Genomic DNA, 15,729 nt, shown 5'->3' on the forward strand with positions numbered 1-15,729 from the left:
CGGGGCAGTCACCCCCAAATTGGAGCAGTGGCTCAAACAGATCCCAGGAACAACATCAGACATCTCAGTCCAGTCTAGGCAAAGCCAAGATACTGCGCAGAACCCTCAAGCTCCCAGGCCTCTGGTAGAGGACCCGAGCTCAGAGGATGAAAGAGACCACCCACGGAGGGTGAGAGGGGAATTTTTTTTTTTATATATATATATGAAGGAAACATGTTACCTTCATTTTAATTTAATTCTGAAATGTAAAATTTGATTTAAAAACATTTAAGACAATTTTATCATAATAATGCTGTTAGCAAAAAAATTTTTTGAGGCGCTTCTCGGACTCAATTGGAGAAAAAATATTTTGTCCTACACCATAAATCCAGTTGGCCAAAAATAAATAAATCGGTAAATATGGACCTTCTTATGTGTCTGGAATAAAGATAGGATTTGTTGATTTACTGATTTTTGTGTGTGTGCTGTCTTAATTGTAAACCATTTATCTTCTAAAATCACCAGTTTTAAGTGAGTGAATGTGTTAAATGATGAGGTTCAAGTCAATTTCCAGCACCACATGTGACAGTAAAATGAAACTGGTGAGTTGGAGCCAGTTTACCAGAAACAGTCTGACATCCTTTAATGAAAGTAGAATGCCACACCTTTTCCTCAACTTCGTTTACTCGCGTGGTTTCTGTAACACTTCTCAAATGTGTGTTAACGCAGCATACATACATTTGGCATAAATATGTTAAATATTCATTATTTTTTAATATTTTCTTTCATGTTTCCACTGCTGTAGCTCAACAAAGAGTCCTGCAGAAGTCAAAGCATGTTGTGGATTTAGCTGGTGTAGCCGTAGAGCTGATTGTGCAAGACAATCCCGGACCCGCCGCCTCTTCTCCACCTCCAGACCAGTCAGCCAACCTGAACCTGAATGCATCGGCCACATCTCTGGTACGTTTGTGAAAATTGAAGAAAACTGAAGTAAAGTTGGAAAGCTGTTTTTTTTTTTTTCGTCGTAGTTTTATGACTGATTGTTTCATTGCAAAATGTGCTTCTCGCTCCATCTCTTAAAAGTCAGAGTGCATTTTGATGGAGGAAAATATGAACATGACCATAAGCGTTTTCCCGCATGAATACCGCTGAAATCAGTTCACCATTTCAAATATTAATTTAATCTGCAGCCAGCAGAAACGGTTTTAAGATTTGAGATATTGTGGTGTAACTCGACTTCTCCTAATCATCCATGCCATGTGTAAAGATTGAACTCAAAGTTTCTTTCCTAAGCTGCTCACACAGGCCCAAGAAGTAGAAAACGTTATATAGAATGGGTGTGGCCCATGAGACAATAAAGCACAAAATATGCTGAGCTGGATTCCCGTCAAGATTTATTTCCTCCTGAGCTGTGCTTCCAGAGAAATTTGCAGGTCTTTGTCACCCCAAATTCACTCAAATTACACTCTTGGCTTTCTATTTTGAAAATTAAAACCTAATTAAAAAACATAATTCAAATGTTTAAAAATAATTTTTGAAATAAAATGTCACCAAAGTCCATAACTTTTTTTGAAATAATCATGCTGTTGAACCTTAAATTTTTGTAATTTCTCACCAAAACTCAAGTCGCTTCTACATGGGCCACTTTTAAAATGCTGTAATGGAATTAAACTGTTGGCAGGAAACGTAAACGTTGTCTTGATTTAAACCTCTGTGAAAGCAAAATATACATGAAAGATTGACCCTGCTACAGTATGGGAAACTATTACTACTATTGACATGTTTTTCTTTAATTATTTTATTTTACTTTGTACCTCAGTAGATATTATAGATATTCCTATCGAAGTGTTTTCTAGATTCTCCACAATATGATCAGGAAATGTCAGAGTTACAGAATAATCTCTAACACTTATGTTTGAGTCACTGTATCTTTTACAGTATTGAAATGTAGCTTCTAGAAAAATCTATTGCTTGCTGAAAAGCTAATTTGGTGCATGTTTTTTTTTTTTTTTTTTTGTTTCTGGCAACAGACACAGCTGTCCGGTATTCCTCCAAAACTGCCACCAACTAGTGAAGAATATGAGCTAACTTGCGACGCGTATCTCCTCCGCTACCTGAATGAATCTCCAAAAGTCAAAGGAGAACTAGACAGTCAGCTGGCCTTACTTTCCTGCACCGCTGAGCTCCAACCAGAGGAGGAGAGAGTTTTAGTCAGGCGAGTAGCTCAGCCTGGTGCTGAACCTAACGACTGGAAATCTGAGGTCAACCAACTGTTTGATGGCTACACGTGCCACTATGAGATGGACGCTCACAAAGTCAAAGCTTTGCTGCAGGCCTACAGCTCTCGTCTGCCTGAAGATGAGGTGAAGGTGTACAATGACATCGGAATGACTGTGGTTGTGGGAGAACGAAGCCAGGTGGAAGGAAAGTTAAGCGATTTAGAGTCTCGCTATGTTAAAAATAAAGGATCTCGTCCAAGTGACATACAAACCACTTTTCGTCGAATCGGTGAGGCAAAACTGCGTCTCCTCTGGAAGGTGATTGAAAGCAGCCTAGGGCAAGACTTTCCAGGATTGAAGGTCACACAGGCTGATGAAGGTAAAATAGCTCTACTGGGGTCTGTGGAAGAAATTCTCAAGGCCGGTGAGGTAATTAGTGAAAAGGAGAAACTAGTGTTGGAGAGGACGATTACTGACAAAAGCCTACAATTTTTGGCATTCTTAAAAAACGTCTATGGTGGTCCCGGGATGCTTAGCGAGTTTTTGGGAGTGGCTGAGACGGTGGAAGCAGAAATACGAGACACAACGCTACACTTTTTCTCTTTCAGTGTCGATAAATTAGACGAGTCTGTGAAAATGATCCAAGAAAACTTTAAGGATGTCACGTATGATATTCCTAACTATCCTGTTTTGCCGCCAGAGCTCTGTGAAGCGCTTAAATCCAGGGCAAACGAGATTAACAAAATGCAATGCAGAGCCATGGTTGGGGTTGGTGTAGGTGGCACTGTGTGTTTGTCTGGCCACTCGGTTGAGGTTGACGAGCTGAGTGAAATTGTATCTCAGTTTATCTTGGACCAAGTAAGCGTGGAGGGAAAAGTCATTCTCCCCTTCCCAGAATTACGTCCTCTATTAACCGAGTTTCTGCAGAGACAAAGATTTGACTATTCGGGTGTTACCTTCACTCCTGTAGCATCATCTTCCAGCCCCACGGTGTTGCTTGTAGGTCCATCCATCAAAGTGACTGAGGTCAGGAATAGGCTGGGTCCACTTCTTCAATCTGTTGTGCAGAACAAAGTGACCATTGACCTGCCAGGGGCAGCGAGATATTTTAGTGGTCACTCTGGAAGAGATATGCTCATAAAGGTTGCAGAATCTCAGAAGTGTCTCATACAGCTCGAGGACCAGCCTCACTTGAGTAGGCAGATGACTCGTCTCACTAAATACAATCTTCAGCATGGACTGCAGGTGATAGTTTATCAGGGTGACATAACAAAGCAGAATGCAGATGCCATTGTAAATGCCGCCAATGAAGATCTAAACCACATTGGTGGTGTTGCTGCTGCTCTGAGTAAAGCAGGTGGTCCTCAGGTGCAGAAAGAAAGCAAAGCCCTTGTGAAAGGGAATGGAAAGGTTGCTGTCGGCGACGTAGTGGTAACTACTGGGGGCGACCTGAAGTGCAAGAGCCTGCTCCATGCTGTTGGACCTGAAAGTGGAAAAGCTAGTGGCAGAGAGAGGAGCTTACTGGAGAAAACGGTTTGCAACGCTCTGAACTTAGCCGAACTGATGGAGTTCAAGTCTATAGCCCTGCCGTGCATCAGCTCAGGCATTTATGGCGTTCCCATCAAAGTTTGCGCCGAGGCCATTGTAACGGCCATCAAGGAGTTTGGTAGTCAGAACGGGCGAAGTCTTAGCAAAATCATTCTGATAGATAAAAGGGAAGAGGTGGTGAGGGCCATGCAGGAAGCGTGTGACCGCCTTCTGCCGGGGAAAGATCTTGGATTCAGGACGGACGTTGCTGACCGAGAAGGAGCAAGCGGCGCCACTGCTGAAGCTCCTCTACAAGTTGAGATTGTTAAAGGAACAATTGAGAACCAACAGGTAAGAAGTTCTGCATGCAAGTCAAGCTGCATAATAAAGGTATTTCATCATGTTAGACTACAGTCAACCCTGATCATTTCTTAGTCATGACAATAAGGTTCTGTTAACCTTGACTAAATCAAATTGCTCTGTCCTAGGCGGATGCCATTGTGTCTCCTATGATTGGCCACGATCCTGTGTCTACACGCATAGGAAATACTTTAAAAACAAATGCTGGACCTCAGCTGGTGACAGTGTTTCACCAGGAAGCAAGAGGGGCAACACTGCCAAGTGATATAGTTGTAGTTGAGAGGGTACGTACTGTCAAATGTAAAGCAGTCATCTTTCTCAACCTGCAGCGTTGGGATAACAAACAAAATGGACCTGCAATTGAGGTAACATAAGTACTTCTTTCTTCATAAATTGTTTGTTTTTGTTTGCTTACTTTTTACAACAATCACCATTTTGAACCTCCCAGGTGCTGAAGCAGGGAATCAGAAAGATACTGAATGCTTGTGACAGCAGAGGCTACAGTTCAGTTGCTCTTCCAGTGCTGGGAACTGGAGCTGTCCTGAATTTTCCACACAACGTGGCGTCTAGGATTCTTCTGGAGGAAGTTCGTGCCTTCGAACTAAAGCGGACCAGCGGTTCACCTTTCCTGATCAGAATTGTTGTCCATCCTACAGACAAAGAATCAAGCAAGGTTAGGAAAATGCCACATTGTTTTTGCTAGATTGGGCTCAGATCATTGTATAGTAGATTGGACTCAGATGTTTTTACATTTCTATTGCAGGCACTCCAGTCTGCACAGGGAGCGTTGCATCTCAGAGGATTTACAAATGATGTTGATCCAACTCAAGGTTGGTTTAATTTGTATGTTTCTGAGATTCTTTGGTTTCTTTTCGGATACATTTTACATGTTTTCAAAGTGCCAAAATGTGACTTACACTGAAATAAAATGCTGTTCTACTAAAATGGAGACTATTGGCCCCGTGATTGCAAGAAAGCTTCCATTTATTTTTCCCAACCATCTTCAAGAAAGATGGTTTAATTTAATTCTTGCTTTTTTTTAGCGTCCTTTTACCGACATGTCTCCATGAGTAAGGACGAGGTCACGGCCATGATGGGCGCAGTCAAGCTGCAGATCATCCACGGTGACATTGTGGCTGCAGGAACTGACGTTATCGTCAACACAACTGACTTCACTGATCATCAGTCTGGTATGATCTGAATGTCTGCCTGGAAATTTAAAAAGAAAAACTATTATTTTGTCTTAAATTTATGCTGCAATTACTATAATTTTCCAAACAGGGGTCTCTCACGCCATTTTGGCAGCAGCAGGGCCGGCAGTCCTTGCAGAATTAACGAAAGGTAAAACGAAAAGAACAAAAAAATTGTGAATCTGATAAATATGTCTCATGTTTTAGGTTTGAACAAAAGAAATCTATGTTTGAGAGAATAGGATGATTTAAAAGTACTACGGTAATTTGCTTATTGCTAGACTTGCCAAATTTAAATTGAATACTTTTTTTGTGTTTTCAGTGGGCACTCCTCCAGACCTCATCTGCACAACACAACCTGGACTTCTTGGGTGTAAGGAAATTGTCCATGCTAGCTTTAAATCCGACTGCGAAGTGGTCCGCAAGAACTGCAAGAAGATCCTGAAACTCTGCGAGAGCAAAGGATTCAGCTCAGTGGCGTTCCCAGCCGTTAATACGGGTTTGTGCTTCATCTCAATGTATGGCTTACTTGAGGCGGATTTGGTGTAGGACAAAAAAGTGAAAATGACAGTATTAAATAATGCAAAGTGAAAATGTTGGATTTATATGAACAAGAAAATAACTTAAACCACCAAGCCTTTCAGTTCAAGCTAATAAACAGAAGAATGCCTGATAACTGCATGTTCATTTACAGTTGAACTGTCTCTTTACCCTTGCAGGACAGGGTACATTGACTCCTAAAGAAGCTGCTAAAGCGATGCTGGACGGCTTGGCCTCAACCATCAGGGACATGAATCCTACCTCTCTGTCAGTCATCCGCATCGTCATCCTGCAAGAGCCGATTTTCCAGGGTTTCAGGTCAGAGGTAGACTCTGATGTCATCCTTGTGTTTTGTTCTGAGTTAAAACGCTTTGTTTCAGCTTCCTTTCAATGCTCTTACAGATCAGAGCTGGAGAATCGCTTTGGGCGGATTGTTCAGAGCAACCTCAGCCTCAAAGGTTTGCTTGCATCTATGACCTGCTTTAGTCTACATTTTGAACAATAATTTACCTGCTCTCCTTCGAGAGCATTCGTCTAATTAATGAGACTAAATGCATTTACTAGATTGAATTTTCAAGACGTGGTATGAAATGTATTGCTCCACGAGATTGGGATTTTAACACAAGTGGTGAAAGATGAAATATATTCATTGGCGATGTGCCAAGACGCAGACATAATCAATTTAGAATTAATTTGCTACTTTAAAAGTTGGATTATCTTATTGGTATTTCATAATATAGTTTTGAGGAAACCTAAGAGCTACTATGATGGTGTATGGGTAGTTGTATGGATATGGCTGAGCAAGAAATCCAAAAACTTTCTGCTGTCTGTTACGCAGTATGGATGGACACAATCCTTCTAAATTCCACAATGCAGATTTCTTCTTGTTTTTGTGTTGTTTTAGATGCATACCATGAAGCTTGAAGGCTTTGTAAGACTAATGTTATGGATGTCACATTACATTAACAATAGATTTCATATTCGCACTGTAGTCTTTTAAATTCCAACAGACCCATTTTCTAAACGATAAATTAAGTCTCTTACACAACGCCATCTCCAAGTTTTGTTAAAAATTGACTTTGTCAGGCAAAGTAAGTGTGAAGACCTCTTAATAAGTTGGAACAACATCCATGGTTGAGCAGGAGGCTCCATTCCTTCTGCTACTGGGCCTTTCTTTGGGTCAAACATGTACGGTTGCCTGATTGCACATCTGTTTCACGCATATAAAGAGTAAACTCTGAGTTGGGAGGGGCAGGCCAGCAACAGCTTATTTGCATAAAGACGAAAGAGCCCTTCAAAAATAGGCAAAACTGCAAAAACGGATCATTCTTTGTATACCCCATAGACCTAACACAATGCGCTTAAAAAGAAGCCTAATGCTCTGCTTTTCCTGACTGCAGACAAAGCCAGACAAAAGCTAAAAAAGATCCAAGGAAAGTGCTCTAGACTGACAACGTTCTCGTCCAAACGAGACGAAACCCTCTCTTCGAAGCCTGAGTCAACGGTTTTGCGGGTAATCAGCTCTGGTCCAGAAGTCGCCAAGAACGTCAAGAAAGAGTTGGAGTTGATCGTGCAGAAAGAGCTCATAGAGAGAACAGTGCCTGTGCATTGTGTCTCTAAGCTGGACGCTATGGAACTGGACGCAGTGCAGGCGAAAGTCAAACTAATGGGAATAAGCGTAGAGCACAAAACAGTCGATACCAGTAGGCCCAGGGGAAGAAATGCGTCAAGCAAAGAAGAGTACGTCCTGAAAGGTTTAAAGGAAGATGTCCTGAGTGTCACAGAGTTAATAAACAAAGCAGTTCAGAATGTACTAGAAGAAGACCTCAAAGACAAGGAAGAGGCAATGCTGGCTCTTACCATCCAGTGGGCGATGAAAGATGACAATGGAGAATGGCAGGAGCTGAGCCTTAGTGGAAACTACATGCTGGAGGCAGCTCACTTACAGAAAAAAGTGTCTGTGGACATTGAGATGCCTGAAGGCAAGACTCTCAAGGTAAACATGAGGTCCCAAGATGCCACAGACTGGGTGACTGGCAGAAGATATGAACTGAAAAGGACAGAGAGTGAAGGTAGGGTATGAAAACGCTTTATAGTCTATACAATATGTTTAACACTTTTAAAGTTCGTATAAATTACACATTTCTTTGTGTGACTTGTGCTTTAGCCTTGGACTTACCTTCGCACTGGGAACCTATGCAAGATGAAATCTTTAAAAAGGTGGAGTTGCTGCCAAACTCCAACGAATACCAGAAGGTCGCTAGTGACTTCCTCAAAACTGCCAACTACACGATCCATAAAGTAAGCATGCTAACATTATTACACAATTGGGACAACTAAAATCTCCACTTTATAGAAAAATAATCCTAAATGCGGCTTTTGTTTTTGTGGTCTCAGATTGAACGTGTGCAGAACCTGTACCTGTGGAACGCCTACAGCGTGTGTCGGCAGCGTATACTAGCCAAGAATGGCCAAGCAGAACTCTGTGAAAAGTCTCTGTACCATGGCACATCTGCAGGGTCGTGCAACTGCATTGAAAGAGACCGATTTGACAGGAGTTATGCTGGAGCACATGGTAAGCCATGGTTAACTGGCACACCTTCAACAAAATCCGTTGCCTGAAATGCAACTAAGCAATGTTTATAAATCATTCTAAATCTGATGGGTATTTTTCTCGAACCTACATAAAAAACCACAGACAACGTATATGAATTATATGGTCAACCTTTTGCAAAAGGAGAAATCTCTATCAACAACTTCTTCAGCTGTTCACAGAGAGTTCTGATCTGCTTTCACGTGAGCTCCTTCTTTTATTGTCAAAGAAAAACAGTCACAGAGGGCAATCAGGAAAACAACAGAGGTCGTAAAACTTCTAACCTAAACAAACCAGCCAGGTGTGATATCTGATCTACGGTCTGAGCCCAGTTCAGCTCTAGGTCAAACTAACACAAGAAGAATTTAAAGTCTGAGAACCACAGAGTTTGACTGTCTCACATGAAGATAAACAGACAGTCGTAACCTCCAGGTCAGTTTATACACACATAAGGAAGAGAACACTTTAAACAGAAAATCACAACAATACTGATTAACATTAGACTGAATATGAACTAAAGTAATAACAAAATGATAATACCAAAAAGTATCTAACAAAATCTTCTCATTGTCATTTTTCCTGCAGCTGCTGCATACGGAAAAGGAGTTTACTTTGCGGTCAATGCTGAATACTCTGCAAAGCGTTTTTCACCACCAGACCAATCGGGAATGAAGCGCCTGTATGTTGCTCGTGTTCTCACCGGCCGTTACACTCTGGGTAAATCCTCCATGAAAGCTCCCCCTCCCCGAGGTGCAGACCCCACTGACTGCTTCGACAGTTTGGTGGACAACACGCAGCAGCCTACGATGTTTATAGTCTTCCATGACGACCAGGCCTACCCAGAACACCTCATCACCTTCAGCTGAGCAGGAACAGGCAGTTCCTTTGCGTGTCCCTTTATCTGTAAAGCTCCTTTATCACTGGTACATTTGGTTAATGTTCTTTTGTTTGGTTGCTTTTTTTTTTGTATCTTATTGTGAAATGTGTTCAGATCTATGCAAATCAATAAGAATGCTTTGTAGGATATATGAGCATGTAAGGATTCTAGACATTTGTCAAAATGTTAAACAACTTCTATAGAATCCTTTTAGGGTACAATAAAATGGCTGACTACTGAGCGGCGCCGTCAGCTGGGTAGAGTGACTCAACCAGAACTCGGCCTGCCTCCGACAGAATGACAATGTAGTCATTGTTGTAATTCTACTGGACAAAAGACATTCATTGGAGGAAAATGTTGATTTGTCTTAATTAAAGGATCTATCTGTAATGACAGAGTACACCAGCAGAAAAAAGTTTCATCTTAAAAAGTTGGAGAAATTGATGAATTCCACATTTAAAAAAAAAAAAAAAGAAAGTGTTGAATCATTTTTAGCTTCATAAAGTCATTAATCTGTTAATGTTTTTAGCTAATTAAATGTAATTAGCTAAAGCTAAATGCTACTGTCAGAGAAAACTCTAATTTATTTTTTTAACCCTCTAATTTTCCTGATGATTCTTTGCAAATTTGATATAATGGCAGTTTAAATGCCCACTGTATTTTAGGACACAGTTAAAGAACTACTGATCTATCACAGTTATTGTATATATGGGAGCTGATAGTCAAAATGGAGTCCTCCACATGCGTGGGTTTTTCTTTCTCCAAAGTAATGATTGCACTTACAAGAAAAGTTAGTAAACAGGACAAGTTTAAGCAACACAGTATGTGTTTACAATGTCTTTAATTGAAATTTATATATATATATCTATATATAGATATATATATATATATAATGTGTGTGTGGAACACGATCTTTGTTGGTTTTTCTTGGGCAATTTTAGTTTCACAGTAAAGTCAGTGTAACACAAAGTGTTGGAAATTAGGAAATATAAATATTTGTCTGATTACCAGTTAAATCACGATTAAGGTCATGTACATCTAGCACTGGAACTTTAATGATTTTGAACCAAGTCTGTATTTAACTACATTGACTCAAAAGCAATAATTTATATACATAATTTTATTAACTCTTTATCACTGTAATGTACAGTAAAGTTCTCACTTTTCTGTACTAATTAAACATTCAAACCTCAATGTATTTGTTGATGAGTCATTAACTTATCACAAAACACACATACTATTTTCTGTTTAAGGTTACATGCAAATGTCCTTTATTTTTAAAGAATGTTGATTTGGAATATAGATTGTGTAATTAAAAGTTTCACAATCTCATTTCATTTCTCTACTATTTAAGATGACACACATTAAATTAGAAACTGGACAATGAATGAGAAATTCAGCTTCAAACTTTATTTTCAAATGATGAATGTCTAATTAATTGGATAATACATGTATTACAAAGGTGTATTGTCGGCTCAAAATGTATAAGGACATGATATTACACTAGAAAGTAGAAAACATATTTACAATTTCCACACAAAAAGCCATTTCTGTTTTCTTTGTATTTACATTGGTGACAGTAAGAATCCACTGAATGTGGAGTACTTGTTTACATTATCACTTATTTTCCTCCCGTCCCAGAGCCGGATGTTGACCATGTCTCCTGCTTGCAGCAGCAAGATGGCGCTGTTGGAGCCAGAGATTGGGTCAGTCTTACTGTAACCGTACCATGACACAACTTTGTTTTCGTTTCGATAAAGACTTCCGCCAGAGGTTCCATCACCCGCCCAACAAAATGAGGAAAAAGAAAAGTAATAAACTCCTCTCACGGGTGCCGTAAAGTATCCTGCAGAGAATAATAATAATAATAAAGCAATCAGAGATGAATCTGCTGCAAGAAGGAACCATCACTTTTAAAATAATTTTAAAAACTGTTGAATTTATGTCTATGAGGTTTGAAAACAAAAAGATTATTTTCAAGAACATGCATAGATGAAACACTGACCTGTCACTGGGCTGTAATGGCCTCCAATGTTGGACAGAACGTGTTTGTATACCAGAGGGTACAGAACGTTCACGGGACCGATGGTCCCCTCTTTTGGCATCGCTGCAGAAAATGCAACCTGGTGTTGATCTGAAGTTTAAAGACAATGAAGAAAACAGAAAAATAATTGAGAAAACATCTTTGCATTTTAGAGATCACACCTGTAGCAGATTAACAGGGATTCTCTCTCATTTTGCAATTAACTGTTCAACACAAGTGATGCTACTGAGGAAATCTGGATATTTTACATGTTTCAGCCATGAACATCAATAGTTTTCCAATAATGGTGTATCTACAGGACTCACATTGTCCTGAAGCTAAAAGTCATCGTGGTATAAACTGAATTTCTGCTGCTATGTCGACAAACAATGGAAAAAAAAAAAAAGAAAAGCTTAAAGCCGCGCTGTTGCAATTTTTAGACAACACATTTTTTAGAATTATTTTACTGTAATTTTTTCTTACCTTCATAAGTCCTCCTCATCTCCGTCAGCGTGCTGTTAAGGACGTCGACCTTCTTCTCGCTGGCTTCCAGCTTCCTGTTGGTTTCCTCCAGGGCCCTCACAGTGGCTTCCTGCCTCTCTTGCAGAGCTCCCAGCTCCTTCAGGACCATGTAGATGTTTGGGTCACAGGCTTTCTCTGGGGATCCCGTGTCGGATGCCTCCACCGGTGCTGTCTGAAGATCTTGATCGAGGGTTTCTGTGTCCTCTGCCACCGTCTCTGTCAGATGATTCTCCTGCTCTCCCTCTGTGGTCTCAGTGACCTGAATCTGATTGTCCTCACCTTCTGCCCGGCAGGTGGACAGCCCAACAACCAGACACATGAGAAGCATCACTGATGGAAACCCCATTCTTCTTAGATATGTGTGTGTCTTCTAAAAGGATCGTTGTATAGAGGGACTGTGAGAAGAGACCTATTTATACACGTTTTAGAGTTAATTATTAGATTCTGTTCAAATGTTAAAGCTGCTTGAGAGATAAAAACTGCTATTACAGAATAAACTTTATGCTTTTGTTTTTGTTCAGACGTTTATGACTTAATTGAAAGGTCAGAGTCTGCTGCTTAATCTGCTGTGGGCAGTATAGATATTGAGCACGTGAGTTTTCTGTGTTTATTACTGTGTCTTGCCCAAGGACACAAACAACAAGGGTGGACTAAGCAGGAATAGAACCGTTGACCCACCAGTTGCAGGACAAGCTCCTACCGCGACCTACCATTGAAAGATAAAAACTTTGATCATAGAACAAACGGTAACGCCTTATTTGACGGTGTGTGCATAAGACGGACATGACACTGTCATAAACATGACTTAACGTGTGTTATGAAGATGGAGTCTTTATGAAAGTCCATTAAAATATGGCACATTTAATGGACTTTCAGTGCAACTTTTAGAGCAACTTTGCATTAAAAGTGTCATTATTTACCGAATGACACTTCATGACAACAGTCATAGACATTCATAAAGACTCCTTCACGTTCATGACAGGTGCTGTGTCAGTCTTATGCACATCCAGTCAAATAAAGTGCAACCGAACAAGCGTCATGCTTTTCCTCACGGCTCTCTCAAAAGTGTTTGTTTTTGGCTCAGTGCATGACACAAGTCAAGGGAGATTAACTGATATGAGCCAAAGAAAGATTAGATTAGATAAAAGAAAAAACCAGGCCACCGGTGCCCAGAGGAGTTAAAGTTCAAATGATTTGATCCATGTTTATAGGTGGTAAGAACTAAATATACAACTGAAAATAGAAGTTCACATGAAAAGGGCACAGAAGACCCGCTACTCCTCCTGACAGAACTGGTGTTAATGTGTGGAGGACCAAAACTGGCGTAATAAAAAATAGAAGTGTAAACGCATGTGTAAGGACAAGGAAAAACAAAATCTATATTTATGCTTTTATTTTTTATTATGTCAGCTTTGCTCCTCTATATAAGTGAGGCAAAATTCTAGGTATTTTGTGAAATGGAACAGTTCCTCCTGCAGTAAAACAGCCCCACAACATGACACTGCCACTCCCATACACATTTAGAACGGTGTTGTTCCCAGGCTTATTGGTGTCTCTCTTTGTTCTCCACATGTAACAATGCTCATTATGGCAAAAACATTTCCTCTTCAATTTAATCAGAGCACAGGACATGTCTCCAAAACTGAAAGTCTTTGTGTGTATTTGCAAACTACAATGTAGCTTTTTGGTGTTTGTTTTGGAGTAATGCTTTGCTTCTCGCATATATTGGCCTCTTAGCCCTTGTCGATAACGGAGCTGTTTCACTACCAGCCAGTATCACCACCAAGGTCATGCCAAAACACCTTCTGGGGTACAACATCTTCGAAAAGCATTAGTAGAGTCTCCTGCAGATCCAACAAGAATACAATGAGTGGTTTCTGGAGGGTAAATCACCAATAAAATGTGTTGTATCCAGCAGCCATTGTACACAGGTAAAACCAGCTGACTATACCACCCTGAAGCTCAGCATGGGTTGCTAGGTGAGGGGCAGTGCCTGGTGATTTGTGACATTAAATTCCAGAGGTTTTTGAAACGGGTTATTTTCCAGACACTAAAGAGAATGACTTAATGCTATTTTTTTTTAGTATCTTGGGCTGTTTTTTTTTTATTTTTTATTTTTAGAAGCAGTAGAAACCCAAAGGAAGAACAAAAATGTGCAAAGTGTGAATTTTGCCTAATATGTCCCCTTTAAAATAAAATGAACACGGCTCAGCAAACATCAAGATTTGATCATTCAAACAGGACGTGTTTCTGTGAAAGACGTCATGTCAGTGCATTGCACAAAGGTTTCTTTGGTTCATTAGAAGTGGAGGATCTATTTTCAAATTCATCCTGAAGAGAATAGAAACAATTTCTAACATTGTTACTCAGTTTATTCACCGTGCTATTGTGAGGTAAACGGAAAGCAGAACTCCAGAGCGTGTAGGTGTAGCGCCCGGACGTTTTATGATAAACACATAACAGAGTTATACAAATGATCCTAAAGAAGAAGCTTCACCTGCTGCACTAAAGAGTACATGACTTGAACAGGAGCCATGTCATATGAAAGTTGTGTAAAACTAACTAAGGTTAAATGTTTTGAAATGCGATATAGAATAAAAAAAAAACATAAACGTACCACGTTGAAGAAAAAAACGTATGAGAGCGTTTAACTTCCAGAGTTAGAAAATAAATTCAGATTGGTATGTAAATAAACTGAAATTAAGTGAAGTGAGAGTTGCTATGGTGATGATTTTTTACTTTTTATTTTTTCAACAGGGACATGGCAGCAGGTCAAAGTTCATAGAAAAACAATCCTGGAAGAAAATGTATGGGAGCCTGCAAGGCCAAATTAGCCTGACTATATTTCAACATGTCCCATTAGGTTTTATTGTCTATTTTACTTCATTTTTACTGTAGTGTTATATTTATTTGTTCTTTTTCTTATTATTGTGTTTCTTTTTTTATATATATATTACTATTATTTTTAGAACCAACCTACCAGTGGGACGAGAGATAGAAAGTAGCCATTTGGCTATAATCTTATGTATTTAGATGCAAATATTCAATATGTATTGTCCCTTTGTTGTAAGTAAACTGAATTATTTCTACCTTAGACTATTTTTGAACCACACAGACTAAGGGCAGCGAAAGGTCATTGTTGTTTTTCACAGAACGTCAACTTTACTGTTTGGTTTTGGTCCTTCATCAGAGGAGTGAACCAGATGAAACCATCCACACATCAGCACCTCAACATGTTTTTTTTTGTTTTTGTTTTTTATACAAGGTTTTATTTTCAATTGGAGGAATACAATTTACTGTGATTGATTGGCTACCTGTGTCAACCAATGACAGCTGGAGATAGACACCATTTCCTCCGGGAATTTGCTCAGCAAACCTGGTGCACAAAGTGAATGAAGTGTCTTCTGATCACTTTTGATGATTAGAAAGGGAAACAACAGGTAAAACCAGTGATTGGGAATTCTGTTTCTTTTGTATATAAAGCTCAGTTAAGAAATACTTATTTTTATGGACTTGAGTTTTTATTATTTGTGTAGAAATTTGCAACAAAATGAGTCTAGCTGTTCCTGAGGGATTCTGAAAAGATATGAAAACAATAAAGCAAAACAATGTTTTGCTACATAAAAGAATCTACACAAAGTTTTGGTATTCTGCACAGAGAGGGTGTCGTAATATTCTACATAAGCATTTATGATTCCTGAGAAAGGATCAAATCATCCTGAGTAAACAGCAGCAGGCTGCGGGGAAACTGTGTTTTCCCACATTTACTTTGTTCGTCTACAAAGGAACACTCATTAAGCAAATGAGTTGATTTAAAATGATAGTAAAAAAAAAACTTCTTTTTCTTTTTAATGTTAGCTATGAGCAATTCAAGCCAATCCTACCTTAGTTAATGTCAG

General features: G+C 39.5%; 2 protein-coding genes across 2 annotated transcripts in view; one reads left to right on the forward strand and one right to left on the reverse strand.

Annotated features, from left to right (window-relative positions):
* LOC103130860 (poly [ADP-ribose] polymerase 14-like) overlaps positions 1 to 10,100 on the forward strand; it is an 11,550-nt gene extending 1,450 nt beyond the window's left edge. The window contains exons 2-15 of the mRNA XM_007542373.2: positions 785 to 939; positions 2,010 to 4,076; positions 4,214 to 4,450; positions 4,534 to 4,758; positions 4,849 to 4,915; positions 5,129 to 5,275; positions 5,367 to 5,426; positions 5,598 to 5,774; positions 5,995 to 6,133; positions 6,218 to 6,273; positions 7,216 to 7,887; positions 7,983 to 8,116; positions 8,213 to 8,390; positions 8,994 to 10,100. Of these exons, the coding sequence (XP_007542435.1) occupies positions 785 to 939; positions 2,010 to 4,076; positions 4,214 to 4,450; positions 4,534 to 4,758; positions 4,849 to 4,915; positions 5,129 to 5,275; positions 5,367 to 5,426; positions 5,598 to 5,774; positions 5,995 to 6,133; positions 6,218 to 6,273; positions 7,216 to 7,887; positions 7,983 to 8,116; positions 8,213 to 8,390; positions 8,994 to 9,274 (4,595 nt within the window). The 3' untranslated portion in view covers positions 9,275 to 10,100. The remainder of the gene's footprint in view (positions 1 to 784; positions 940 to 2,009; positions 4,077 to 4,213; positions 4,451 to 4,533; positions 4,759 to 4,848; positions 4,916 to 5,128; positions 5,276 to 5,366; positions 5,427 to 5,597; positions 5,775 to 5,994; positions 6,134 to 6,217; positions 6,274 to 7,215; positions 7,888 to 7,982; positions 8,117 to 8,212; positions 8,391 to 8,993) is intronic.
* On the reverse strand, positions 9,365 to 12,186 carry LOC103130864 (complement C1q-like protein 3). Its single transcript, XM_007542376.2, has 3 exons — positions 11,792 to 12,186; positions 11,291 to 11,419; positions 9,365 to 11,131 (listed from the first exon to the last, which is right to left on the reverse strand). The coding sequence occupies exons 1-3, from the start codon at positions 12,174 to 12,176 to the stop codon at positions 10,851 to 10,853; spliced, it is 795 nt and encodes a 264-aa protein (XP_007542438.1). The 5' UTR covers positions 12,177 to 12,186; the 3' UTR covers positions 9,365 to 10,850.
* Positions 12,187 to 15,729: the final 3,543 nt, after the last annotated feature.

The sequence above is a fragment of the Poecilia formosa genome, unplaced genomic scaffold, assembly GCF_000485575.1.
Source record: "Poecilia formosa unplaced genomic scaffold, Poecilia_formosa-5.1.2 Scaffold685, whole genome shotgun sequence".
Taxonomy (NCBI): Eukaryota; Metazoa; Chordata; class Actinopteri; order Cyprinodontiformes; family Poeciliidae; genus Poecilia; species Poecilia formosa.